General features: G+C 37.9%; 1 protein-coding gene across 1 annotated transcript in view; it reads left to right on the top strand.

The window, feature by feature from the left end:
• The window catches only part of LOC103038690 (gap junction delta-2 protein), a 41,822-nt gene extending 15,490 nt beyond the window's left edge, over window positions 1-26,332 (top strand). The window contains exon 2 of the mRNA XM_007232299.4: window positions 14,463-26,332. Within this exon, the coding sequence (XP_007232361.1) occupies window positions 14,463-15,306 (844 nt within the window). The 3' untranslated portion in view covers window positions 15,307-26,332. The remainder of the gene's footprint in view (window positions 1-14,462) is intronic.
• Window positions 26,333-27,296: the final 964 nt, after the last annotated feature.

The following is a 27,296-nucleotide window of genomic DNA, read 5'->3' as shown; positions in this document are numbered from 1 at the left end:
GAATATTACTGACAGCTACTAAAGCCCTATCCGAATGGGATTAGCTTCTCAGGGGGACATCTGTGAAAAACATTATTTATTATATATAAATAATATTATTAATTATTAATACATTTTTTTTACACAGCTGAAAAAACAGGAGGACCAGTGAGTTTTTTGGCTTGTTCGGTCACATGACATCAAAAAACACATACATGATCGTTTCGGAAGGGAATAAAATCACAGAGGACCCCCCATAAAAGAGAAAATTACCCCAGGACCCCCTGAGAAACTAATCCCGTCCAAACAGGGCTTAAGACATTTCATTTTGTATTTTTTTGTATACCTGGTTGATCTTGCCAAGGCCTAATGGTTAAGGGCACCAGAGTATCTTAGTCTGGCATTATACAAGCGTGTGTGTGTGTGTCTGTGATTGACTGTGAGTCCTACGCAATAGCAGCTGCTGCTAGTCAAATAGAGGGATGGTGTTACAAAGCATTTGATTAAACAGACTGTTAACACACACACACACACACACACATCCAATCAGCTCTGTACAAACAGAAACAGAAATAGTCACACAATTATGATTCATATTACACACAAATGCAGCCGTATGTATAGCTCTTCTTGTGTGGGCATACTGTATGTGGATGCACTGGGCAGTGCTGATAAACCATGTGTTTATCACTACTACACAACAGCCAGATGGCCAGCCACACACACACACACACATATTTAAGTCCATTTAAAGTCTGCCAATGCTGGAAGCAGAACCAGAAAGTCCAAAACCAGCATTCATCACACTCTTCACAGACTAAAACTAACACACACACACACTTTTTTTTTGTTGTATTAATCAATTATCATCCCATTTCAGCGCACACATACACACACACACAAATGATGGGATATGCCTGCCAACACAATGGCGCTATTTACTAATGCATATATCAGCACAGTCAACCCACAGCCAAGCAGCCTCTAGTAGTCTACTGTAAAGAGTAAAATGCACTTAATTTTTAATATATTTATGGTATATTGTGGCTATGGTTATGGCATGTCATAATTTCTACAATGTTACACTAATAACAATTTTGCCATTTACAGCATTATGTGAGAATTAGTATTTATTTTTAATTGCTTGTAATTCATAATTTGAGAAACCCCATTTCACACATGCATTTCTGGAGAAGCTGAGAGATAGTAAGAAGCATGTGGAGTAATATTACCAGATTTTACATGATTTTACGCAACATTACAGTGTTCTCTCTTTCTGTCTGAGTTACAGGGTGCATTTAGCAGCCTTGCAAACGCAGAGAAGCAATAAATGTGATGCTATGTGATGCTATTACAGTTAGTGGAGCAACATAATTCTGAAGCTGTTTCTTTATGATAAAATGCTACATACAGTAATGCTGCTTTAAAAGCAGTGGATGTTTGCTATTATTGTATGAATGGACAACATTGTCCGTCAGTAACATTATTTTCAGAGTCTAAGCACAGGGTTCACATGAAGGTGGTAGTGGTTATCAAGCAATTGTTGTACAATAAACCCAGTTTTCAGCTTTTATCACTGATATGCACTGGGAACAACAGTGGCTATGATGGCCCAACCATTATAGGTTGTATATTTCGTAATAATTTCATATACCGGTATGTTTTAAGTCCTCTGTGACTGTGACTTCTCTAGGGGAACTGTAGCTTTAGATTTTGCTGTTATTATTCTATTGCTCTGAGAGTTATCCACTGCATAGCCAGCTGAATGTTCTTTATTCTTTATTCTGTTTAAATCTATACTTGAATCAATGCATGAAAATTCTGAATCATTAAATTATAGCAGCATACAGTTTCTGAATCAGTTTCTCTGATTTTGCTTTTTATAGGTATATGTTTAAATAAAATCTGTAAACTACGGACAACATTTCTCCCAAATTCCAAATAAAAATATTGTTATTTAGAGCATTTATTTGCAGAAAATAAAAAAAGGCTAAAAAAGATGCAGAGCTTTCAGACCTCAAATTATGCAAAGAAAACAAGTTCATATTCATCATTTTTAAGAGTTCAGAAATCAATATTTGGTGGGATAACCCTGCTTTTCATGCATCTTGGCATGTTCTCCTCCACCAGTCTTACATACTGCTTTTGAATAAGTTTATGCCACTCCTGGTGCAAAAATTCAAGCAGTTCAGCTTGGTTTGATGGCTTGTGATCATCCTCCTTTCTCTTAATTATATTCCAGAGGTTTATCAAAATCAAAGAAACTCATAATTTGTAAGTGGTCTTTTTTCAGAGATTTTTGTGGTTACCCTTTCAGTTTGAATATTTACTGTACTATGAATATTTTTAAAACTTTTTGGTACTGATATTAGTTTTAAAGAGTTTACGATTCAGATAACATTCATTATATTGTCAAAACTAAAAATAAAAATGGTTTAATTTCGTCAAGCTCCTACTTACTAGTGGAGTTTTAAAGCAGCCATCACTGCAATAACAGCTTTGCTTCTTCATTTGATTGGAGGGTGATTAAGAGCACGGTTTGTAGCTGCATATAGCACAGAGCCGTCTTCTCCTTGGATTGGCATGTGCGATTTTGGCGGGACTGTAGTAGGATGCGGGCGAGTGGGATTTCCAGAACAGCAGCTTTAATCTGGATTACGGGCGCCCTTCCATTCTCCTAGACTTGCTGCTGTTTTCCCTAAACTCACACTCACAGAGCAAAACAGCCCTCAACAAACTATCTGATTGAGATAGGAATCATACACTCGTTCATATGATTCAGATATTTACCAATTTTTTAACTGTGGTCTTGTGGCATGCATAACACATATAAAAAATAGTGTTTTCTACAAAAATGTTTCTTACATTTGTTCTGTCTTGTATTTCATTGCAGACAGTATGAACTGATAAGATTTCATGTTTTGTGTCAGGCCCGTCCAGCCAAGCCAAGCACCCTATGCCCAAATAAGGACCCCTAATTAGAGCACACACACACACACACACACACACACACACACACACACACATACACACACACACTCTGAGAGGCACTCCATGCCCATATATGGACTTCCTCTAATCAGGGCACGCTCATGCAGTCATCCAGCCCTGATTAGAGATCAGCTTCACCTGGGCAGAGTTGCTTATAAGCACGCTGCTCCTCTCTGCTGTTGCCGAGTATTGGTCGCTCTCATGGTCTGTGGTTCCTTGTGGTTCCAGCCTGTTTGCTACTCTACAAAGCGTTCTCCCAAGCCTGACTTCCCTAGTTCCTGTTTTTTCCTTGGACTCCTCCTGGCCTAAGTATCCCTGTTTTATTTCTTGTTTTGTTTGTTTGCCCTGTTTACTTTCTTAGTCTAGCCATTTTCCTAAGCTCTGCTTAGTAGTTTTCTGTTTGCTATTTTGTAGTCTAGTGCTCCCTTTGTTTTCCCCATTCCCCTTACTACTTCCTGGTTTTATTGTTTTGGCCGTTCCACTTATTCCTTAGTCCCTGTTTCTTTTGGCCCAGTCCTGTTTACTTTGTCAGTGTTTTATATTTGTTTTCAGTTTTGCCCGACTTTAGTGTGTTGCTCTAGTCCTCTTTTATATTGTTTATTTTGTTGTTTATTTCAATAAATTTTACTGCTTCGTTCTACATCCCAGCAGTGTCTCTTATTTTCTCTCTGCCTGTTTACAGTCAGGCATGACATTTTGCTGGTGAAAGTAATTTAATTTGTTAAATTTGTTGTTGTGCATAATTATTTAATCAGTAAAAGATTCAATCATGGAGTTGAGAGAAATTTCACTGTGTAAAAGGCAAGGGTGCAAGTCTAAAAAGCCTTAAAACTTTACTGTGTAAACATAATTCTTATGTTAACCATGTCCAGAATAGGAATTGACTTCTCTAGGCTTGAAGGCATCTGGGATGGACCATCACACAGTGAAAACATATGAAACCAAGTCCAAAAGCCAGGGCCTGTCATGGTACAGGGTTGTGTCAGTACACTTCTGTGATGGCCACAGTACTGCAGAAACATACACTGACTACTTACAGCTAGCAATATACACTGCCTTCAAGACAACATTTTTTTTAAAGGGACATCCCTGCATTTTTTAACAAGACCCTGCAAAACCACATGCTGCATATGTTGCATGGGCATGGCTACAGAAAAGGAGGGTATGAATAATGGACTGTCCTGCCTGTAGTCCTGACCTGTGCTGTGCATAATAAAGAGTTTGAGAAGAATCTTTAAACGATACATTTGACAGTTACCCCATATTGTTGCAAAGTGTGACACAATAACACCTCATACACTGATGTGAGAAATAATGGCAACATTAGAAAGTGGTAAACTATCTTAGACATTTTTAGATTGTGTTCTAAAAAAGGCCTAAAATATGTTCTAAAAAGGCCTGTAATGTGTTCTTAAAGGCATGAAATGTGTTCTAAAAAAGGTCTGAAATGTGTTCTAAAAATGCCCAAAAATGTGTTCAAAAAAGGCCTGATATTTGTTCTAAAAAGCTGAAACGCTAAAAAGCTAAATGTGTTCAAAAACAGCTAAAATGTGTTCAAATAGAGCTGAAATGTATTAAAAAGGGCTAAAAGTGTTCAAAAAGAGCTGAAACGTATTCAAAAAGAGCTAAAATGTGTTCAAAAAGGGCTAAAATGTGTTAAATGCCTGAAATGTGTTCAAAAAGAGATAAAATTTGTTTAAAAAGGCCTGAGATGTGTTCTTAAAAGTGCTGAAATGTAGAATTGGATGTATAAACATCAAAACGATGTTGACAAAATATGAAATATCTTTTTCTGATATTATTGTGAGACCTTTTTGGTTCCATAAGATTCCCTTCTTGCACAAAATTATTTGCAAATGTGAAAAATCGTTTATAGGTGCAAACAAACTTCACATAATGTAAAGGGTTATGTAAAATATCAGAATCTTTGACATGGTAATCATGGTGTATATGTTTTATACGTTATACCCCATCAGAAGTACCATTTACAGTAGGAGCACATTATGTGCTAAGGAATCACATGCATGTAGAAGTCACATGCACTGTCCTACTATTAATTCAGCACAATGGAACACACACACAAAGGCGGCGTTCCTATTCCATTTCCATGTTTTTGTATCCCAGTTCGAAGAGGATAAGGTGAAAACAGTGTTGTGGATTCAAAAACCACAGAGCAAAAGAAAGGCAAAATCAGCAGAACTGTGAATTCATTCGCTGTGAGGGTAATTAATTTATTCACGGACTGGAATCTGTCCCCACAGGTTTTCCAGATTCTCAAAGGCTTTTAATTTGCGTGGTGTAATGAATGAGGATCTCAGACCACAGGCTGTCATGGTTAAAAGCTGGCAGAATAGCTGCAGCTGAGAACGCCAAGGGCTACAGCTCTACTGTAGGACTCTGTAGGAGTCCAGACGGCAGCTTTTTAGCTGCATATTTCCATGTTTAGAACTAAACCTACACTATAACACATTTCTGTAGGAAGCACAGCAATACTAACTACTGTATCATGAAGAAATTCTTACAGTAGAACCTGTTTATAGCTTGTTACTGTAGATCTGGTTAGTATCATGGTCGAAATTCAGTGCAGGGTTTAACAATTTAACAATAAACATTACAGGCCATTGAAGTCGTGCCGTCATTTTGAAGTCGCCGCCATGTTGTTTATGCCCATATTTGCCCATACCACTGTCCTGCTTTAGTGCTTTCCTGTTGTAGCACGACTAGCTTGCCTAAGCAAAAAATGCTCAGTTAGTTAGTTAATTAGTTATAAGTAATATAAACTTTAAAACCTGCCGGGCAGCGCTACCTCAGAACCAGGATTAAGAAGGAACTTTGTTTCACCTATTTAAATACCTATGATTTTTTAAATTATATTGAAAAAGTATAATATACCAAAACATGATACTATCAGAGCTCGACAGTCAGTTTAATACAACCACTATAGCCCACTACTACTGATTGTGCTGCTGTAGTGTGACAACAGTTCAGTGTGCAGTAGCATTATCTTCCATGTAGTTATATTCTCATTACAACTCTTATAAAATAAAAAAAAATAAAAAATATGAAAAGCCTATTTATTCTGGCCATTAAAAAAATCATCTTAGACAAAGAATACCAAATATGGACATACCAAGGACTGCAGATGCAAGACTGATGCAGTGATCTCTTTCTATTAAGAATCACTGTAATGTAATGTTGAGTAGTTTTATTTCCACAAGAAACTGTGTTTGCTAATGGTACCTTTTCCATTATCTACAACTCAAAAAACTATAGCAAGATTAAAAACAGGTAAAATGTACAGAGAAATGCAGCCACAGCCAGTCTTTTAGATTAGCAGACATATGCTAGCGATTGGTTATCTCAGCTCTCTAGTTCATGTAAAGCTAGCCTTTTCAGCTTTTTAGTATCTTTTAAGGGGTAAACAGTCTGTATCTGTTAAGTTGAAAGCTTTAGGCATTAAAAGCTTTATTTATTATGTTACTAAACATTAATTTGGGGTTTATTAACTCCCTAGTTATCTAGTTAGTTTGCTAGTTAGTTACCTAGCTAACGCTAGCTGCACTGCACTGGGAGAGAGAAATGATGGAGAGACGAACCTTCTTTAGCTGGTGAGGATATCATTACCAAAATAAACAATTTGTACATTAAATGAGGGCTACAACAACTTGCCAACAAATGTAATAATGGATTAGTTGGGTATACATTATTATAGCTAACAAGTTAGCATTAGTAGTTTTGACTTCCACCTTAAATTCCACCTTAAATGTGGCAGCTCAACCATCAGTTCTAAAACCAGTCTAAGCTAATGTTAGCAACAAGTTCTGTTTTGTCTCTCAGTTTTGTTAGAGCCTGCTAGAGTAGACATGTCTCTTTTTATAGATATGGCATTTTTATATCGATTAACGAAAGTCAAAGTAAGGATCTTTTTAAGCCAAAGTAAGGATCTGCAGATACCCTGCTTTCCTTCAGTCTCTTCTGCATTCAGGAGGAGGTGGTGGCGCATTTCACTGAACAGAATTTCATTTCATGGGCCGCTGCACAGAGGTGTTGGAGCGCTGTATTTTTTATATTTATTTTTAATTGATGTATTTTTCATTGTGTTTTCACTGAAATGAATACCCTGTAGATCTGCAGTTCTCAGGTGTGTGAATTTTTCCTGAAGGCAGCTTATCATGGAGAAGGTGCAGGTCTCATGAAGCCGCTCGTTATCTCGTACACTAACAGCTCCACCAGCTCCATCCTCCTTCCCTTCTTCTCCTGCTCTCTCTCTTTCTCTCTCTTTCTCTCTTTCTGCCCCTGTGCTGTTGCCGTGGCAACAGGCGCAGGAAGATGGGTGCAAGTGAGATAGAGTGAGGCATGAGGAGGAGGGTGAGGGTGTTATGGGTAAAAGGAATGCTTTCTCTCTCCCCCTATTTCTGCCTTTTTCACTCTCGCTCTCTTCCACTCTCCCCTCCTCCACCTCAGAAAATAATCTTTTATGAAATCGTATCAGACATAGAATTGAAGGATAAAAACAGTATGCAAAATAACTCATAAGTGCATTAAGACCAATATCATAGAGATCTGCTTTATTTGTTTTAAAGGAACATTATGTAGCACATTAAATATTATCTTCAGAAGCATGCCGGAGCTATGAAAAGAAGGCTGGTTCAAGCACTACAGTGCTTACCAGAGCTGCATAACACTGCACAATATGAATCATGAATTAGTGTAAAGTCCTGTAATATTACTTTTGTCACTTCTGTATCTTTCAGCTTGTTCACAAATGCATGTGTAAAGTGTGTTCTTCTGTGTTTTACTGTGTTACTTAAGACGTGACCTGTTTGAGTAGTGGATGTTCTCTTGTAAATGAAGCAGAACACTGGCCAGCATGCTTATGGAAAGGTATTGTGAATTATCTTTGGAGCTGGTGCAAAGCCTGATAGTGGATGTCAGATGGATAGGACATTCCATTTTTGAATTCCATTCGTTCCATTCATGGATTAACAGTGTTGTGTATACCCAGAATACATCACAGAAGTGGCAGAGCAGTGGGTGGCAATTTCCATGACCAGCGGTGTCTGGCTAGAATTGTCAATGCAAACAGAATTCAGGTGAATCTGGCATAAATCTCATCCAATCAAATCATGGCATGGAAAATCTACCTGATCTACATGATCAACTAATGTTAAATGCCTGCACAGATTTGGAAATGGAATGCCTCATTTCTCTGGCACAAGCTATCAGTCATTGGTCAAACTCTCGTCAAGAATTTACATTGCCTTGCCATGAGCACACTGGCCAAGCTGGTGTTCACAATCACTGACAAGATATCATCTATACCACAACCTATACAGATGTGCATATTCCCAACTGTCCCTTGAAGTAACACCTCATAATACTTCATAATGCATCTTGACAGTTCTTGATAGTTCAGCACAGCTCATCTACTGTAAAGAGCAGCAGAATTATAGTCCAAAGAATTCACCAGAAGTCATCAGCCTCTGAGTAAAGCATGTACCAAAACAAACAACAAATTAATCATGAGAAATTATAAACAAGTGAGATATATATTATGATTGTGTCTGGCAGACTGACTAGTCCTGAGGGGAGGAAGATTGCACAGTCAGACAGGAGATTTAATGTAGTGTTAAACATGTTTTCTCAGGGGGCTGAGAAAAAAAAAACCATTAAATAATCTCTTTTCGGTGCACACTCTATTACACTGCTATAGGGGGGAAAAGAGAGAGAGAAAGATGGAAAGAGAAAGAGACAGAGATGGGTGGTGCTTGTGAAGAGGAGCAGGAGTAGGTGGGGGTTGGTGCCATGGATAATCTAAAGCTATTGGATGGCATTAAAAAAAAGTACTAATGCAAGAATCCCTCTATTGGCCCCAGTACAGATTAAAGGTTGAGGGTTTTGCATGTGGAAGCCATTATATAATTCATTCTCTGATGAGATTTTCTTCTTTTTCATTCCTTTTTTTCCATATTGGCATTTGTTTTAATTTACAGAAAATCTCCCTTCCTGCTTTTTTTGTTTTATTTTTTTTTTATTTTAGTTTTTTGGAGTGTATTTTTATTGAGTGTGTTTTTGGAGTGTATTTGTGTGGAGCTTGTTTGTGTGCATGTGTGTGTATATACATGTATATTACTCCCTCTCAGCAGAGCATCCCCCACCATGGCTTTTGTATTCTCTAATATTATACAAACCACGCAGCGCTTCCATTAGAACATGCACCGCTCGTGAATTGCATCAGCCGCATTCCTCGAGTCCTCACAAGGGCAAAAAGCATTTTCATTTTTTTGGGCTTGGATTGAATCCAGATTACAGGTGGCTTTCTGTTTTTTTTTCCCGCCACTGCCTGGGGGGTGCCAGGGCACTGTGGCTGATTTGGTGCGGATTATACCCGGCCCCCTTGACCCAACAGCTGGAACACGAGCCCTGCTCACAAATCCATTTCGATTTAGATTAGAAAAAGCAGAGGGGAGCTGTCCAAACGCATCAAATATTTATCCTGCCTGACAACTTCGCACAGGCGCAGAGCGCGCTAACGTCTCTCAGTCGGATTAATTGGTAAAATAACATTAAAGAATTTAAAAAACTCTGACTCTAACTCTGTAATTTTAAGTGTTTTAATAATATGTGTGGAGAAATGGGAATTAAACTATTATATATTAAGATTATAAACTAACAGTAAACTAGGGTTGCAACGGTATGAGATTTTCACGGTATGATAACCGTCTCAGAAAATACCGCGGTATCACGGTTATCACGGTATCACAGTTTGTTACATATATTATTAAACTGACCCTTAAAGAAATTACAACAAAGGTTTTTTGTTCAATTAACTATTTATTGTAGAAACCTGGAACAATTATATAGATAATGTCTCCTTAAAAAAAATAAACTGTACACCATTAGGTGAAGGAAACCAGGTTTTTCCACTACTCTTAAGGTCATTAAGAGTGTATATAATTATATATATATATATATATACACACACACACACACACACACACACACACACACACACACACACACACACACGTGTCACACATTACATGTCCTCTAAGAAGTAAAGATCCTGTGTTTAAACTATTCAGTACAATTATTTAAGTTTAAATGATTTAATATCTGATAAACTGAGCCTGGGTCAGTGTCTGATCAACAACTGTTGTAAACGTCCGTTTTACTGCCAAGTTGGTATATAACCAGATAGAGGGGATTTATTTCTGAGTCTGGTTTTAACACATGAAAAACAGGCACGTCAGAATTTGAAAATTAACGCATGTAAATGAATGGCGTCTTTCACATCCAGTCCGGCCAGGACCTTTACACGGACACGTGAATCCGTCGTAGCACGCACTTCACGCCTGTACCTGCGTGCCCAAATTTCGGATAACTCAGCGCTTTTGCGGGCGCTTACCGCATGGGTTGTGCACGACTACAAAGAGATTTTATTTATGTTCAGATTAAAATTATAAACTAAACACATACTTTGCGCTGCACGGCGGGGTGGTGTTCTTGGAGATGGGAGAACAGGTTTGACGTATGTCCACCTTTAGCTGTGACTTTACGGCCACATTGATTATAAATCGGATAACCATCCTCGGGTGCGTTCGGCGGGTCTCTGAAATAGTCCCACACTGCTGATTTTAGCCTTTTTTTAGGCGGACGGAGATTTGTTTAGTCTGATGCACTTTCTGTTGTTCTCACCGCTGTGTGCTGAGCAGCTGAAGCGGAGCAGAGTTGCGCATGCGCGGGTGAGTTTCTCCGCTGGCTTGCGTTTTACCGGTAATAAGCAAACACACACGGTATGATAACCGTGCATTTTAAAACCATGGTATACCGTGAAACCGGTTACCGCTGCAACCCTACAGTAAACATAATGTAATATTGTGTTTACTTAGCGAGAGCTTATCAAAGCTTATTATTATCTTGTATGTCAACAGATTTATTTTTCTCTGCACATTTATTACAGACACAGCTTCAGAATTGTATTAAATGTCCTGAAATAGCAATTAGAAAAACTTTGAAGAGAGAACTTTTTTCAGTTGAAGAAGTGAAGACATGCCATAATGCCCAGACCAGTCTTCTTATCTCTATGTAGCAACAAAATAAGGGACAGAGAAATTAGGAAGACAGGGAGAGAAAAGAAGAGAGAAAGGTATATTAAATTAGCTAACATTAGATTAGATAGGTTTAACATTTGGATAAAAATATTTGTGATGTAATGTAAAGCTGGTTGCAAAATGTACTCACTGTGTTTTGTCCAAAAGTTTGACACTGTTCGATTCCTGAACACACCACATAATATTTTACCTCAAGTTAGCTCAGTTAACGTCATTATCCTAGCCCTGTTCAGCTTGTATTGTTCAGCTGGAAAACAGACAGATTGTGAAAAGGTATTAAAGGTCTCATTCCATTGTTTTTTTTTATTCATTAATTTTAAAATGTTTTTTATCAACTTGTTTTTCTGAGTATTTTTTTTTACTAGCTAGTGCAGACTGTTGAAGAACAGTGTCATGTGCAGCATGCATATACAACTCTGAGAGACCTGTTGTATTTCACAAAGAACAAGAAAAAGTGGATTTTAGTGGAAGGAGATCTTTAAACGGAGTAAACTGATACCAAAAGTGATAAGTGATGCTGAAATGTTTATTTATTTATTTATTTATTTATTCATTTAAGAATAGAGCATAAAAAGAACTTAACCCTGGTGTTTATCAATTGGCCCTGCCAGCATTGTATATATCAGTGCTTTTATTCAAATGTTTGCTTTAAGTAATCAAAGTTTCATTACACTTTAGATGGGTCCAGCTGCAATAAATTTCTAACAATTTTTATTCCAATTATGCTTGGAACACTATATTGTTCGAAAAATAAATATGCAATTTATGGAGGTTTAGTTATGTAGTTCTCCAATTTATGTACATATGTGATTTTGTAATTTAAAATTATATAGGAATTCTATCTGTAATATCTACTGAAAAAGTCTGTAGTGGGAAATACCAACCGGAACTAGAACTGGATTTTATGCTTATATTTCTATTTCAGTGTTAGTAAAAACCCTCATGGTGACCATGCTGCCTGTGCTTTGAACAGGTGGCCTATTGCACAGATGGCTAAGTATGGTAGTTGAAGTGCCATATATGTGCAATAGGAAGTGCTCCACTGTGTGTGTGTGTCTGTGTGTGTGTGTGTGTGTGTGTGTGTCTGTGTGTGTGTGTCTGTGTCTGATTTAACTTCAGAGCTGTATCTCGCTTCAGGCAAGACCCTGGCCTGTGTGGCATGCTGAAAGGCCGTGTTTTTTCCGCTTTAAAAATGAATAAAATGTTCTGAACAGCGAGCGCTAGCAAAAATGTTAACATCATCGTTTGGTTTCAAGCTGAATGCCTTTACTCAGCCTGCAATAAATTAAATCAGATCAGACGGTGACAAAAGTCCCAAACCTTTGGTCCCAAACCAAAAAAATTGTTTCATATATAATATTTTTTTTTTCTTCTGGATAGGGTTTAATGCTAGTCTAAATAACCTTTTTATTTTAATGAATACTATTCATTTAGAGTAGTGTGCAGTCCAGAAAATGCTGAATGTTCATGAATTTGTTGGAAAAAAAAAATATTTGTTTGTCTACCAGTTTACTGCAGAAACAGCTCCAATTGTTTGAGGAAGACTTTAAACTAGATAATTGAACATTGCTATGAATGTTCAATATTATTTTTAATAATAAACTATGCTTAATTTACAAAGCACCTTTAACAAACTTAAGGATACTTTACATTAGCAAAAAATAAAAGACATAGAGTCACTCAGTCAACTAAACCACCAGCCCACCTCATCCCCTTCTCCTTAAATTATCCAAGGAAGTATAATGTGAAGGATACATTAGCTGCGTCCTTTAAATTAATCTGAACATCGGCTGCATTTCTTAGCTGTATATAAAGGGTCATTTAGCTTGAAACAGCCTTCTATGATGCAGCCCACACTTTGGAATGCAGCAGGTTCACTGCTCCAATACTCAATGCTGATGGGTTGCTTTTTTGGCATGGTTACAATAAGATCATCTTTTTTCTGATCCAGAGAGTCCTATTCTATTGGCAGTACTTTTCTACATAGTGAATTTTTTATTTTTTTTGCACATCTGTGTCAGCAAGTAGCTGAATGCGTTCATTAGAAAGGGCGTCCACAAACATTTGGACATGTAATGCATCATTCCCTTGCCGTTTTCTGCACTGCTTGTTCAAAGACCAATATCAAATCAAACATGCACTCACACTCCCTCTCTGGCTCTATCACCCTTCAATCTAGCATCTGCACAGAAATAGCAATTCAAGCATAGCAATCCAGGTGTGTGTCATGGCCTGTTGCTATAGGGAGAAATCAGAGTGTGGTAGGACTGCGATCATGTGCTTAGCAAACTAATGAGTGAAACATCAGCGGACAAGGTTACCGTGTTAACAGAGTTTAATGGCACGGAAGGAGCTGCTATAATTAGAGCCCGAGCTAGTGGCTACGTCAGCTCTCGCTTTCAAATTGGACCACTCTATTAGACGAGCGGAGATGGTGGTAGAAAAAGGAGTGAGAAAAAAAGATTTGTTTGCAGAGGAAAAAATTCAGAATGCTAATTAGCATGCTTGAAGTTTACACCTATGTGACGTCGGGTTAATAAAATCTATTTGATACACGGATCAACTATAGCGTTATGGCCACCTTCTTGTTTCTACATCTGTTATCCATTCTTTCAGTTCCAATTAATAATATAGGACACATTGTAGGTTTATAGTTAAAGACAGTATTCTTTCTCTTTTACTCCATAAATTATTATTCTCCTTTCATCCCGTTGTTCACTGCATAGGACCCCACAAGACCACCACAGAGAAGCTATTTTTGGACTATTCTTTGTATTATTTTTACTAATAAACAATGTTTTGTTTACAAAGCACCTTTAACAAACTTAAGGATACTGTACATTAGCAAAAATAAAAGACATAGATAACGATGATAGTGTGAAGGATACATCAGCTGCATCCTTTAAATTGATCTGAACATCGGCTGCATTTCTTGTCTGTATATAAAGGGTCCTTCAGCTTAAAACAACCTTCTATAATGCAGCCCACACTTTGGAAGGCAGTTTCAGGTCCGCTGCTCCAAAACTCTATGCTGATGGGGTGCTTTTTTGTCATGGATGCAATATGATCATCTTTTTCTGATCCAGAGAGTCCTATTCTATTGGCAATACTTCTGAGAATAGACAGAGAATACCAGCACCACCATCATGTCAGTGTCACTAAAAAACTGTGAATGATATAGATGTATTACCCAAAAAATATAGATTTGCTCTCTAGCTGTTGACAGCTATTGGCAAAAGATCTGCAGGCTAGAGCCAGCTAGCCCAGACTAGTACAGAGTTCTTACACTAAGAATCAGGACTAAAATTGTGTAGTCTATCAAAAAACTGTTTTTGCTTTCATAACTCTGTCTTTTTCTCTTTCTTTGCCTTTCTCCAGAATCCTCCTGACAGTGGTGGTGATCTTCCGCATCCTGATCGTTGCCATTGTGGGCGAGACAGTCTACGAAGACGAGCAGACCATGTTCATCTGCAACACCCTCCAGCCAGGCTGTAACCAGGCCTGCTATGACAAGGCCTTCCCCATCTCGCACATCCGCTACTGGGTCTTCCAGATCATCCTGGTGTGCACGCCCAGCCTGTGCTTTATCACCTACTCTGTCCACCAATCGGCCAAGCAGCGCGACCGCCGTTACTCCTTCCTGTACCCGATGCTGGAGAGGGACTACACCCGTGAGGGCACTCGGAAGCTGCGCAACATCAACGGCATCCTGGTGCAGCACCCGGATGGCGGAGGGGGCAAGGAGGAGCCAGACTGCCTGGAAATCAAAGAGATCCCCAATGCACCACGAGGCCTAACCCACAGCAAGAGTTCCAAGGTACGTAGGCAAGAGGGTATCTCCCGCTTCTACATAATCCAGGTGGTGTTCCGTAACGCCCTGGAGATCGGCTTCCTCGCGGGGCAGTACTTCCTGTACGGTTTTAGTGTTCCGGGCATCTTCGAGTGCGATCGCTACCCCTGCTTGAAAGAAGTGGAGTGTTATGTATCGCGTCCCACCGAGAAGACGGTCTTCTTAGTGTTCATGTTCGCCGTAAGCGGCATCTGCGTGGTGCTCAACCTCGCAGAGCTCAACCACCTGGGCTGGAGGAAGATCAAAGCTGCCATCAGGGGCGTGCAGGCACGCCGGAAGTCCATCTGCGAGATTCGCAAGAAGGATATGGCACATCTATCGCAACCACCCAACATGGGCAGGACCCAGTCTAGCGAGTCGGCTTATGTCTGATCCTCCTTTATTCACCCTTGAAAGGTGAATTCGGTCTCTGAAGACTGTGATGAAGAATGTGGGCGGGGCCGATAAAGTCCTGGTATGAATGTTTGTTTAAAGTAAGGGAGAGGGAGTGGCTCTAGCAATTTTCCAGAGGCCACTCCCTCCCTCTGACTGCCAAGTGTTATAAATAAGATGGAAGCGAGTCAAATCTTGGGTTGGTGGATGAGGATAGAGGACAAAGAGGGAGCGAAAGAGATTTAAGAAGTAAGAGAAGAATTTTTTCCTGGATTCTTGGTTCTGGAAAGGATCAAGTCCGAGATGAGGGCCAGAGGAGCGGAAGAGCCGCCGGGAAAAGGTGACGGATGTCCAAGAACAAACAACACCAATGCTAGAAGTTCTTGGATTGTCTTCTAACATCTTGAGCTCCTACTAACTGGAAAAAGCTAAAGAAATCGCGCCTAAGAGAGAGAGAGACGAGGGAGATGAGGGGGACGAAGAGCATCACAACAGCCATCCTCCCCCACTTTGTCCATGAATCACTGTCATGGAACTGGTGCCAGAAGAAAATGACTGTTTATGCTTGGTCTCCTGTCAATGAATCACAATGAAGAAAACAACAAGGAAGGATCTAAACACTACAGCACCAGAGGCACCTCGTCTTTGACACACGATTTAACGGATGCTTGCTTCTCTCTTCTCTTTCTTTTTTCTTCTCCCTTTCTACTGTAAGCCTTATGATGGCACACAGGACTCCACCTCAGCTTGACAGTGCCATTCCACAAGATCCTGTCCTCATTTTTTTAACATAGCAACCCTCCACCTCCATCATGTGTTGCTGAGAAAGCAAGCACGTCAGACAGAGAAAGATAGAGTGGGTCCAACATGAGGAGGTCCAAAAAATATATAGTTGAAAGATAAATAAGCGAGAAGGATAAGTATATGATTTTAAAAGAAAAAAAAACTCATGAGACTATTCTGACATTTATTTTTTGTGACTTGGTGCCATCGTTTTAAAAATGACTGTTCTTTTTTCAATTCTATATCATATTTAGTTACTAAATCATTATATATAAGTAGATTAATTTATCTTTATTGGGAAATGGGGAAAGGCTTGAGAATATTATTTATTCAGAGAATTCATATTTACAAATAACTATCGTTTATTTCAAAGTGTTTCTTTCTATTCACACTGATTTTATGAGAAAAAAAAGGAAACGATATCAAGGTATTTGAAGGCATGTTTACAAAGCACTATGATATGATGATCGGATGACACGTGTTGTTTGCTGAGGCTTATTTTTTTTTCAGAAACAAAAGAAGGAATTGAACACATGTGGATCAGATTTAATTAGCTTGCTTTCTTTTGTTTGTTGTGTTTGTCTGCATGCCTTTATGAGAAGAGAAAAGATGGCGATAGGAAATGTATATGTATGCATGAACGCATTGCACCTTGTTAAGGAGAGAGACTGGGAGTGGCTGAGGGGACTCGCAGTGGGAGGAACTCAGTAATGAAAAGACTTTTACAGGAAAAGGAGAATGTAGAGAGAAAGAGGCAAACATATGTGTTACTCTGACAAACACAACCTCAATCTTTTATAAGAAACATATTTTTAAGCCTTTTTAACTATGGAAACAAAGATCAAAATATAGGGCACCACTGAAATGCTTACAGGGCCTCAATCACCCACCAATCTTAGAGCAGTCCTATGTTAGAGTGTACAATACTGAAAATGTGGAAATGTGATTTGCACGTTGAGCCATCCATAATGTCAGGTTCACTTTACACAATTCCAGCCCCAATTTTCCAGTCACTGACTTTCAAAAAAAAAAATCCACATGTTTAATCAAGTGATCATTGATGCCTTGCAAGCTCCTGACATATGTCTAGATCTATCTGTAGTCTCAAATTCTTGTGTGTTCACATAACCACACATCATTCTGGAGAACAGACTCCAGGGTTTTCTCCTGGTGAAAAATTATGTAATTTTTGATCCTGTGTAATTTGAGATGTAGTGTGCAAATCACAACCACTAATAGATTCCTAAATACAAGACAGATAATGCACTAAAAGGCAAGAAGTTGTGTAGAGTGTGAAGAGTACAGTGATATGAGGACACTGAATATTGTGTAGTGTGAACATGGCAAGAAGGGAACACTTTACACATGCATTTCTGGACAAGCTGAGGGACAAAATACAGAATAGTCACTGAATATGAAAGAAGCTTTGCAGCATTGTGTCAGCTGTTCCATAGAGTACTTAGCAGCATTTTGAACCTGGAGTGGCAATGATAGAGAAATATTATCCCTGGTTTACCACCATGGTTTAAAGCTGCTATTTTATTTAAGGTAAAATGCTGCGTAATGTTGCTTTAGTAAATCTTTATCAACATCCATCAGTGCTATATTATTAGTTTGCATTTGTTTAGTTTTGATGTTTCTCAATAAACTTTTTAGGAACATATTGGTGAATGAGGCCCAGTGTTCTCGTTGAGTGCATTGACAGAAGGTGTATTGGTGTCATTGTGTCTTAGTCAGTGTAATCTGTTGTCAATCCCGCTTGTGCCTCCCTCTGCTTCACCCCAGATGTAAAAGCAGGGAATAAGGTCTCCTGTTCGACGCACAGACACACACTTGGAGTTAATGTTCCATTCAGACACAATTAGCTCTGCCTTAGCTGCACTTGAGCGTAAGTGCTTGAGCCTGCACACTTCCTCCACCTCGATGTCCACGTGCAGAACTCTGACAGACACCACTGGAAGAGTGCAGAGACAAGCCAGTGCAGCTAGTGTGGACAGGCCCTCAGACAAACCACAGAGCAGGAGAAAACGCTGCCAAGAAAAAGATGGACAGAGAGAGAGAGAGAAAGAGAGGCGTTCAAATACGTAGACACGTGTTCTTTCTCTGGCATGCCTAGTACATAAAATCCTTCAAGGAACGAGAACTGTTTACGTTTGGAACGACACAAGCTGTGGTCAAGCCGTAACTCTCTCACAGCTCCAGCCTCACACCATTATTTGAATTGCTAAGGTAGAATGAGGCGAGGCTAGCTAGAGCCAAAGATATGGAAGTGTTAGGCCCAATCCCATTTCATCCATAGGCCCTACCACTTACCCCTACCCCTTGTTTTCGAGTGTAACCTGGGGTAAAATACTCCCCCTAAGAATTGGTTAACTAGTTAACTTTAGATGGTGCAGAAATGAATTTAATATGGTCCATTTCTTAATTTATCTGTGAAGGGGAGGTGAAGTTAGCTTTGACTAGCTTTTATTTTATTTTTCCGTTCTGCCTTAAATGCTGTATCCCCTGCTATCTGTTGCACCATTTTAGGTGGAACGGGAAAGTTAGCTAGCTAGCTAGCTACTGAGACAAACTAGTGACCTTTTTTATGCTTGTTATAAGAATTTGGCCATAAAACACAATAAACTGCACAATAACTAATAAACTATACAATAAACTATGGTAATATAGTGCTAATTGTCACTTTAAACAAGGGAAATATTTACATTTGTGAGTTTCTTACTACTGATTCTCATACCCCTCGGTTTGAAGTGTACGATCAAAAAACTTTGTATGAAAAACAAACAAGCCCTATCCCTTCCCCCTACCCCTCAAGCCTAATGAGAATCGGGACCCGTACCCCTTAGCGTGCACTCACAAAACAGAGGGATAGGGGCAAGGGGTAGGGCCAAGGGGTGAAATGGGATTGACCCTAATATTCTTGTAGAGTTTGGAGAGTGAGGAACAGCCATAGTCAGCCATAACATTAAAAACCTTGACATAGATGCAATGGCACCATCAAAACCAAAATGTCATGACTAAAAGACTGGGTCAGAACATCTCCAAAACATCAGCAGATTATGTAAAGTATTCCCAATAAGCTGTGTTCAGTAGTACCTACCAAATATGGTCCAAAAAAGAACAACCAGTGAAAATGTTCTCATTAATATTCATGGAGGCTTTACTTTACAACTTCCAAGACATAAAGGATTTGCTGCTAACACATCTTGGTGCCTTGGTGCAGCACAACACAGGGCATCTTCAGAGGCAGGTGGTGTTTAAAATGATGGTTGATCAGTGTACATCAGTGAAATTTGCCTCAGATTCATCAGGTAGGAAGTGTTATGGTTGAATCCTTTAAAAACAGGGTTTGTCATAAGTCTGTTAGCTAAACAGCTAAGCTCATTAACACTTTTTACAGTAATTGGATCTAAAGTGCTCAAAAAACACAGTTAGTAGTTAGTGTAGCTTACTGCTCTGTACCTGAAGTTACCTTGGGTTATGTAACTCAGAGGAATGCGCTAAAGCTGTGACCTTAAAGAGAGAGCAGGTTCAGGGTTAGCACCAAGCAGCTAGCATTAGCAAAGTGTTCTAAACACCTTTGAAACTTTTGTTCTGTCTTTGTTTTATTTTGGGCTGTTTTTAGGCAAGCTCCAACCACTTGCTTTAATCAGGAGATGGTGAATTTACCTCAGCTTTCCTTAGTCATAATCGGTTATTGTATAAAACTTAAAAAAAAAAAATACTAAGGCTAAGCAGTTAGCATTCCTTTTCCTTCCTGTTGGCTTCATTCACACAGCTCAATTTTTAATTATTTGTAATGTGAACTCTGCATCTGATTCAGATCTCAATTCACACTCCTAAACTGATGCACATGTGCAAAAGAGCAATGCCTAATGTGAATATTGAGTTGGACTGCTGTAAAAGTCACGTTAATTTCATATTTACACGATCTATACGCTAAAATAAATTGCGCATATTAATAAGCCTATGTATCAGATTACAGAATCACATAAGAAAATGCCCCAAAGTGGCACTAAAAAAGTCACCTTGAATGTGAATCTGATCTTCACACTATCACACATAACATATTTGGATTTTAAATATGGCCAAAAAGAGAAGAATCAGATTTGGGTCTTTTTTACCTGCTGTGTGAACGTAGCCAAAGTGAGGGTCCACTCTCCTCCCCAGTCTCACCTATAATCTGTAACATTTCCGCAGTGTTTTCAACACAATTTATGCAAAAGGTTTTATTTTTGTTTTTTCTTTTACACTGTGGATTGTATTTGTGTGTGTTGCTTCTTTGTACAGTGCTGAGCATTTGCATTGAGAAAACTGTAGCGGTGGTTAAAATTCAGGTCCATAAACTAAAAATTTGCCCCAGGATTTTTTTTCCAATTGCATTGGATTGCTATCTTAAACTTTTAAAAATCATTGTAAAATGTACATATGAACAAAATACATTTATTATGAAGCAAATTAATTTATTAGGGCTGCTAATAGGCATGAACTATTTAATATATCGCGATATATTGTGACACTGTGAGCAAGTTTGAATCAAATTTAAGAAAACTGTCACAGTAAAAAAATATACAGTATTTGTAAAATCTGTCTAAAATAAAAATGATCTTTTTATCCAATCAGAACAGTGGGATCTAATAATGAAGTCCAACACTGCCATTTATTGGTGGTGTTTAAACACAACACAAAATGAACCACTGTCTGACACCAATCTTTACACCAATCAATACAGTATTGCAACAACAACTAAACACTGCAATACTTCTAAAAAAAAAAACGTTTTTTTCTTAAACACATATGACAGAAAAATCTGCTTTTTGAAATTTTCCCAGTCTTGTCTATATAGTATTTAGCAGCAGTGTTGTCAGGTTTAGAAAAGCTGCCCAGACAATTGGAACAAAATCCTGGGGTGGATTTTAACTCTGTGAACCTGAATTTGCCAATTCTAGAAAATAGGGTCACTTGCCTGTGGAGCAAAACTATGAGAGCTCCCTTGCCAAAGTACTGTAATATGCAACTTCACATGTTCATAAGTGAACTGGGTTTTCAAAGACATTTAAAGGCTTGGATTCATGCATGCATTGCGGTATGTGGTTGGAATAAGCATGTTTTGTACTTTTGTATAATTCAGAAAAAAAAATTCTGGCAAAGGAAGAAAATTCTAGGCTTTTCCCAAAACAAACCTTTATACGTGATCCTTGTTGGTACTTGACAGCAACCGTTCACCCGTAGCCTCTTAGTTATCCAAAAGTGTGATAATAATTTAAAACAGAATATTTGAAATTAAAATTAATTGAAATGATCTGTACAATTGAATACGCACAATGTGCAGTGGTAGCTACGTTAGCATTTGTTACTGAATATATGCACCACTTTATATGTTGCTCAAGGAACTACTGTTTTTCTTTTTTAATTTTATATTTACTTTTCTTGAGTGTGCAAATTTTGGGGAAATTTTGTGCAAAGGTTCTACGCCAGGCATACAGCCCTTCACTGCCACTAAATTTTGTAAGGGAAAATACAGTAAATGAGGTTCTTTTGACAAGCATATGTTTTTTATATTGTTTTATTTTAAACTTTTTGGAGACATGACTGATATGTGTGAGTAGGCATCATCTCTGAGTTCTCGATTGACAATAATCTGACCTTGTCCACTGCCACTGGTCTGATCTGTCACACTTGAGGTGAGGATTGGTTTTATATGAAAATATATTTCTGAAGGTTGTTTTGTCAGTGGAGAACTCAGAAAGAGAATAGCAGACCAGATATTATGTCTACTGCACATGCAAAAATGTCTCAGGTAATTTTTTTATTTTTTTATCTGACATTTGGACGAATCGTGTCATCTTGTTTCTACTGTTTCTATAATTAATGCTCAAATTGTAGTGAAAAGCTTAGTGAAAAGCTGAAAAAGCCATTTGGGAGTCTACCCACATTTTATAAAATTGAAAGTTGTTACTGACGAGTTGTAAACCTTGTAATGTTCATGTTGTGCAACAAGTTTCATATATTTGAAGAGGAGTTACTGCTGTTTTGTGAACAGAAAATATTATTGTGCTTGTCTTGTACTCCTCAACCAATGCCAAGGAACACTGATTATGGATTTTTGAAATCTTTATTTATTTATTTATTTATTTTTTAAACATACGGAAACAACAGTGTTTAATCAGCACTCAAAATGAACTCAAAACTAACTACAATGCCACGCATTAATCCCTTTAAAAGAGCCATTGCGGTGTCTTAATGCGCCCCCTCTGTGCCTGCCAGGTCCTAGTCTATTCAACCCCGACAGTGCCCGCCCCTTTTATACCTCTCCACTTGAAGTATTGTCTTTTTTACCCAAGCAAAGACTATGAAATCATATCCTTTTCTAATCATTTACTGTACTTTTGCTGACCTGTAGGTTAACTACTCAGCTTTGGGTAAAATTGCTCTTTTAAACTGATCCATTAGCTATTGTGAACAGTCTATTAATAACTCACAAAATAAACTCACAAAATTTCAGAATTTTTAATCATTTTTTTACTTGTATCGTATGAAAATAACACAATAACACTCTCAGCTCTGGGTAAAAATGATTCAGGATCAGATTTCCACCCATATAAATACTGCCCACCTATCAACAGATCAGCATCAAAAAGCAACACGCTAACCTACCAGAAACTTCTATAAAACCTTTATCAACATGCCCTCTCTTTTTTTCACCTAGAATACAGTAATGGTTGATAGTAGCCGCATTAAACCACTCTAGTTGCTGTAAACAGTTTCCTAGTAAAATAGTCACAACTAACTATAAACATTACCTGAGTTGACCTGAGCTCATCTCTTCAGCTCTGAGTTGAATCTGCTCTTTTAAAACGATCCAAGACCATATTTCAGATTTCTCAACCCTGTGTAAACACTGGCTGCAGATCACCATCATCTAAAAAGCAGCAAGCTAATCTACCAGAAACATCTTAGAACCTTTTTTATCAACATGCTCTCATGTTATTTTCACCCTGAGAAGAGAAGCGGTCAACACTAGCCCCATTAGACCACTCTAGCTGCTGTAAATAATCTCCTAGTAACTCACGAAAATAACTCTCAAAAACAGACATTTTTGAATAATTTACTAAACTTTTACTGAGTTGACCTGAGCTCATCTCTTCAGCTCTTCAGCTCTGAGTAGAATCTGCTCTTTTAAAATGATCCAAGACCATACTTCAGATTTCTCAACCCAGTGTAAACACTGGCTGCAGATCACCATCATCAAAATAGCAGCAAGCTAATCTACCAGAAACATCTTAGAACCTTTTTTATCAACATGCTCTCATGTTATTTTCACCCTGAGAAGAGAAGTGGTCAACACTAGCCCCATTAGACCACTCTAGCTGCTGTGAACAGTCTCCTAGTAACTCCTGAAAGCTTGTATAAACACTGGTTTATAATTTGGCGGAGGCGAAAGAACAACCAGCCCATTCTTTCTTCCAGAAGAACTATAATAACATCAACAAATGAGCCGTTGACTCAGGATCTGCAAACTTTTGCATCGTCACTGTTGTGATCATAAAAAAAAACTCACATCTCTGAATTAACTTAATGTTAGCAAGAATTTTTCCAAGTCGTTTTTGGACGATTGATTAATTATGAAATATCTGTGGAATGCAAATGACAGCTGTTGTTTTCAAATGGTGTAAAACTCAGTAAATCATACTGCCTATATTTATTATTAACAGCATTATAATGATATTTTCTATGCACAGAGAAAACAGGGTCAGGGTATGTTTTTTTTTTTTTTTTCCTTTTCCGTAAGCAGGGTAATATAACACCACTTTGCAATCTACAGTAGTAACTGAGCCATTACTATTGCAGTGTGTTCAAGTGGGCCAAAAAAAAACGTACATACACAGTTAAAATATGAAGTTCATAAATACCATACAATTATTGAATTAATCCAAATCAGATTTTTATATTTTGATGCAGGGTTCATACTGGGTCTGTGATCTCTGTTTGGCTTCTGCTGATCCAGTAATGGATTGCCTTGCTGAAATTCATTAAAAGATAGTAGAGCTTTTTTAGTGTAACAAAACCTATATACATTCAGAAATAATCTTTTTTTTTGTATTTTTCTTTTAAAGCAATAGTGCCACATTTAGGTAAAAAAAAGTAAAAAAAAAAAATACCCCTCGGGATTTGTTTCAACTGCCGGGATGAGACAGATTTGTTAATCATGAGAAAATGAGTTGTATTATATGTTTAGATTGTAGTTTTAGACTACTATTGGAGAAAGAAGATGAGGATTTTGCTTAAGCTTTTGTGTTGTGTTGTTTATTTCCACCTCCTTCCAGCTTTGTCTGTGGTTAAAAATACTAATTTTAACCATTTTATAGAGAGAAAACCAACACTAGAACATCTGCACTCAGAGAAATTGCTTATTTATAAAGCTCCAGTGAAATGGACATGTTGAGTGCCTGTCAGGTTGTTTGGTTAGCTTATATGCTAACATTTTACCTGACAGACTCACAGAGTCCCCCCTCCACAAAATAGTAAAAGCAGATGTATGTATGTTTGGGTGGATGTTTTAAATTTTGTTTCTTTAACCACAGACGCTGGTCACCTTCTTTGTAAGGTGTGTTGAGTTAGAAAGCTAGCTAGTTAGCTACTTTATTGCGACTTGCAGTTGCTACTTCAGACTGCATTCACTTTGAAAACAATACAACCACAAACCATTTGATAAAAATTATGGAAAATTCTGATACAAATGCAAAAGAAACAAATGCATGTTGGAATAAAGTGTCATCCAAGCAGTCCAAACAAAATCCTGCGGCAGATTTTTCCTTTTTTAGACCTCAATTTGTCACTTTTGTGGTCCAGAGCAAGCTGTTAAAAGTACATAGTCTTAGCTAATGCTAAATGCTAAAGCTAGTCTTATGCTAAAGTTAGTCCCAGCAGTGCAACTTCCAACTTCAGTTATATAATAGTCATTAAATGCATCTATATTCACACAGATGCAGCAAAAATACTCCATTAAACATCTTTACAGTATTTTATTGAAGAATCTAGGATATGAACTTGTGTCTAAAAGCCATATTTTAGAAGCTATCCAGTGTTTTTTTTTTTTGTATATGCAAACTATTGCACTGGCATTAAACTGCCCTCTAAAAAGAAAACTGTATTGTACTTTATATCAAGTGGAAAAACAACGTGTTGTAAACTAGCAACCCTGACTAAAGTCCACTGCTTGTACCAGGACCTATTACAGATTAGATCCATTCATAAGACTTTTAAACTCTTTAATCTATGATTTTGTAATATCAGCTATTTCAATTGATATAGATCCCACAAAGTTATTACTTCATCTAATTATTATAACTGTTAGGATGGGATAGGAAAACAAGGATGTATTGGATTTGACATTATTTTAATCCATTTGTATTTAGTTTACCTTTTTTTTTTTATTGAGAGGATTCACTGCCACTTTGTGTCAGAAGGCATCTGTGCAATGCCATTAGGCTGTTATATTCAGTCACAAAATGCATGGGAAAAAAGGTCAAATTCCATTAAAAAAAAAAATTGTAAATAAATAACTGATAAAATCAGACAAAAAATTCTAAATAGTTTATAGCATTTTGCTCAATAAACATGATTATTATCAGGGCTGCTGCACTTGTGCAGATCTCCACATTGACCATGGCTTTTTTTTCAATAATTTTCAACCAGTGACTGGCCTCCTCATTCATTATATCCCTGTGAAGTTGTACAAACCTCAAATGTTCAGACCTTGATCTATTCAGCCCTCAATCTATTCACCTCAAACAACTCACTTCTCGTAGAGCCTTCCACATAATGACTATTCAAGCATGAACGGGTGCCACTAAAAAAAGCTCGATTCTATCTTTAGCAGACCGAAATAAAACCCCAACATTTTCAGTTTCAGCAGCAAAACTTGCACCATCTGCTCCACTGGTTAATTAATATGTAGCGCCGCTTGGCTTGTTGTCACACATAGAAGAACATTCAGGGACAGATTTGCTGAGTGATCCAACAAGCCTCGAGTCTGCAGAACTCACTCTTCCTATTCAGCTCAGAAAGAACCACAACTTGTCTTTGATAGTCTTTGCTAGGTTTCTTCAAACTTAATGTACTCGTTTCTGCTGATTGATTTTTTTTATATATCTGACTGATCTTTGTTGAAGGTTTGGTTTCTGTATGTTTCTGACTTGTGTACTGTACATGATGACTGAATTAAACACCTTGAATGTTGTATGAGCTCAGACTGATTTGTGTGTGTGTATGTTTTTGCATTTTTTTATTTTTAGGGTATGCCTTTAAACATCTTTACATACTGTGCAACAGAACTACTAATAATAGACGATAAAATGCAAACTGTATAGTTAATGTTATACCATTTTTCACGCTCAATAAACATGATTTTGGCTATTACTAGGGCTGCTGCACTTGTGCAGATCTCCACATTGAACATTGCTTTTTTCCATTAAAATTAACAAGCAAGTTGAATTTTAGCTTTGTTTGCTAAAGGGTGAGAATGTGTCCATAAACAATACCATTTTTCATGGGATTTGAAGAGCTAGTTGTCCCCAATAATTGTATCAAATTGAATTTAATTCAAACGTTATTTGTATGATAATTTTTTAATTATTGATGACACAAAGCAGATTAACAGAAAAAGGGTTTTCATCCATCTATTTTCTTTGTTTCTTTCCGGCCATGGTCACAGTGGGTCTCTAGCCTTCCCAGAATCACTAGGCACAGAGAGAACACACCAAGCTCCACACAAGCCGTGGCTGGAGTGACCCCACACCCTTGAAACTGTGTGACTCACATGACCTGCGGCACCACCATGCCACCAACAAGCCAACAAGAGGAGACAATGATAAGGAAAAGCTCTCTTGCAACTTTCCCTCTCTTAGCAGTAGCACAGATGCAATGAGTTAATAGACAAGTAGTAATATCTGGAATATCCGGTGTAATGCAATGTTTGTAATTTGGGTTAAAATATGCTAATTCACTTGTTGTGTGCCCATTATTTCCAGTGATAATGACCTGTGCTGTTGTTCTGGGAGGTGTTCAATGCACTATTGCAAGTGGCTGTATTAAATCTGTATTAAATGCATATTATGTGCATTTACACTTTTAAATACATTTTATTTGGCTTGGCCTTATCCAGAAAAAATCTTGATACTTAAACTACAGGTCTGTACAGGGTC

Source organism: Astyanax mexicanus, chromosome 4 (assembly GCF_023375975.1).
Source record: "Astyanax mexicanus isolate ESR-SI-001 chromosome 4, AstMex3_surface, whole genome shotgun sequence".
Taxonomy (NCBI): domain Eukaryota; kingdom Metazoa; phylum Chordata; class Actinopteri; order Characiformes; family Acestrorhamphidae; genus Astyanax; species Astyanax mexicanus.
The sequence above is the reverse complement of the archived record's forward strand: the minus strand, read 5'-3'. Positions and strand labels throughout refer to the sequence as shown.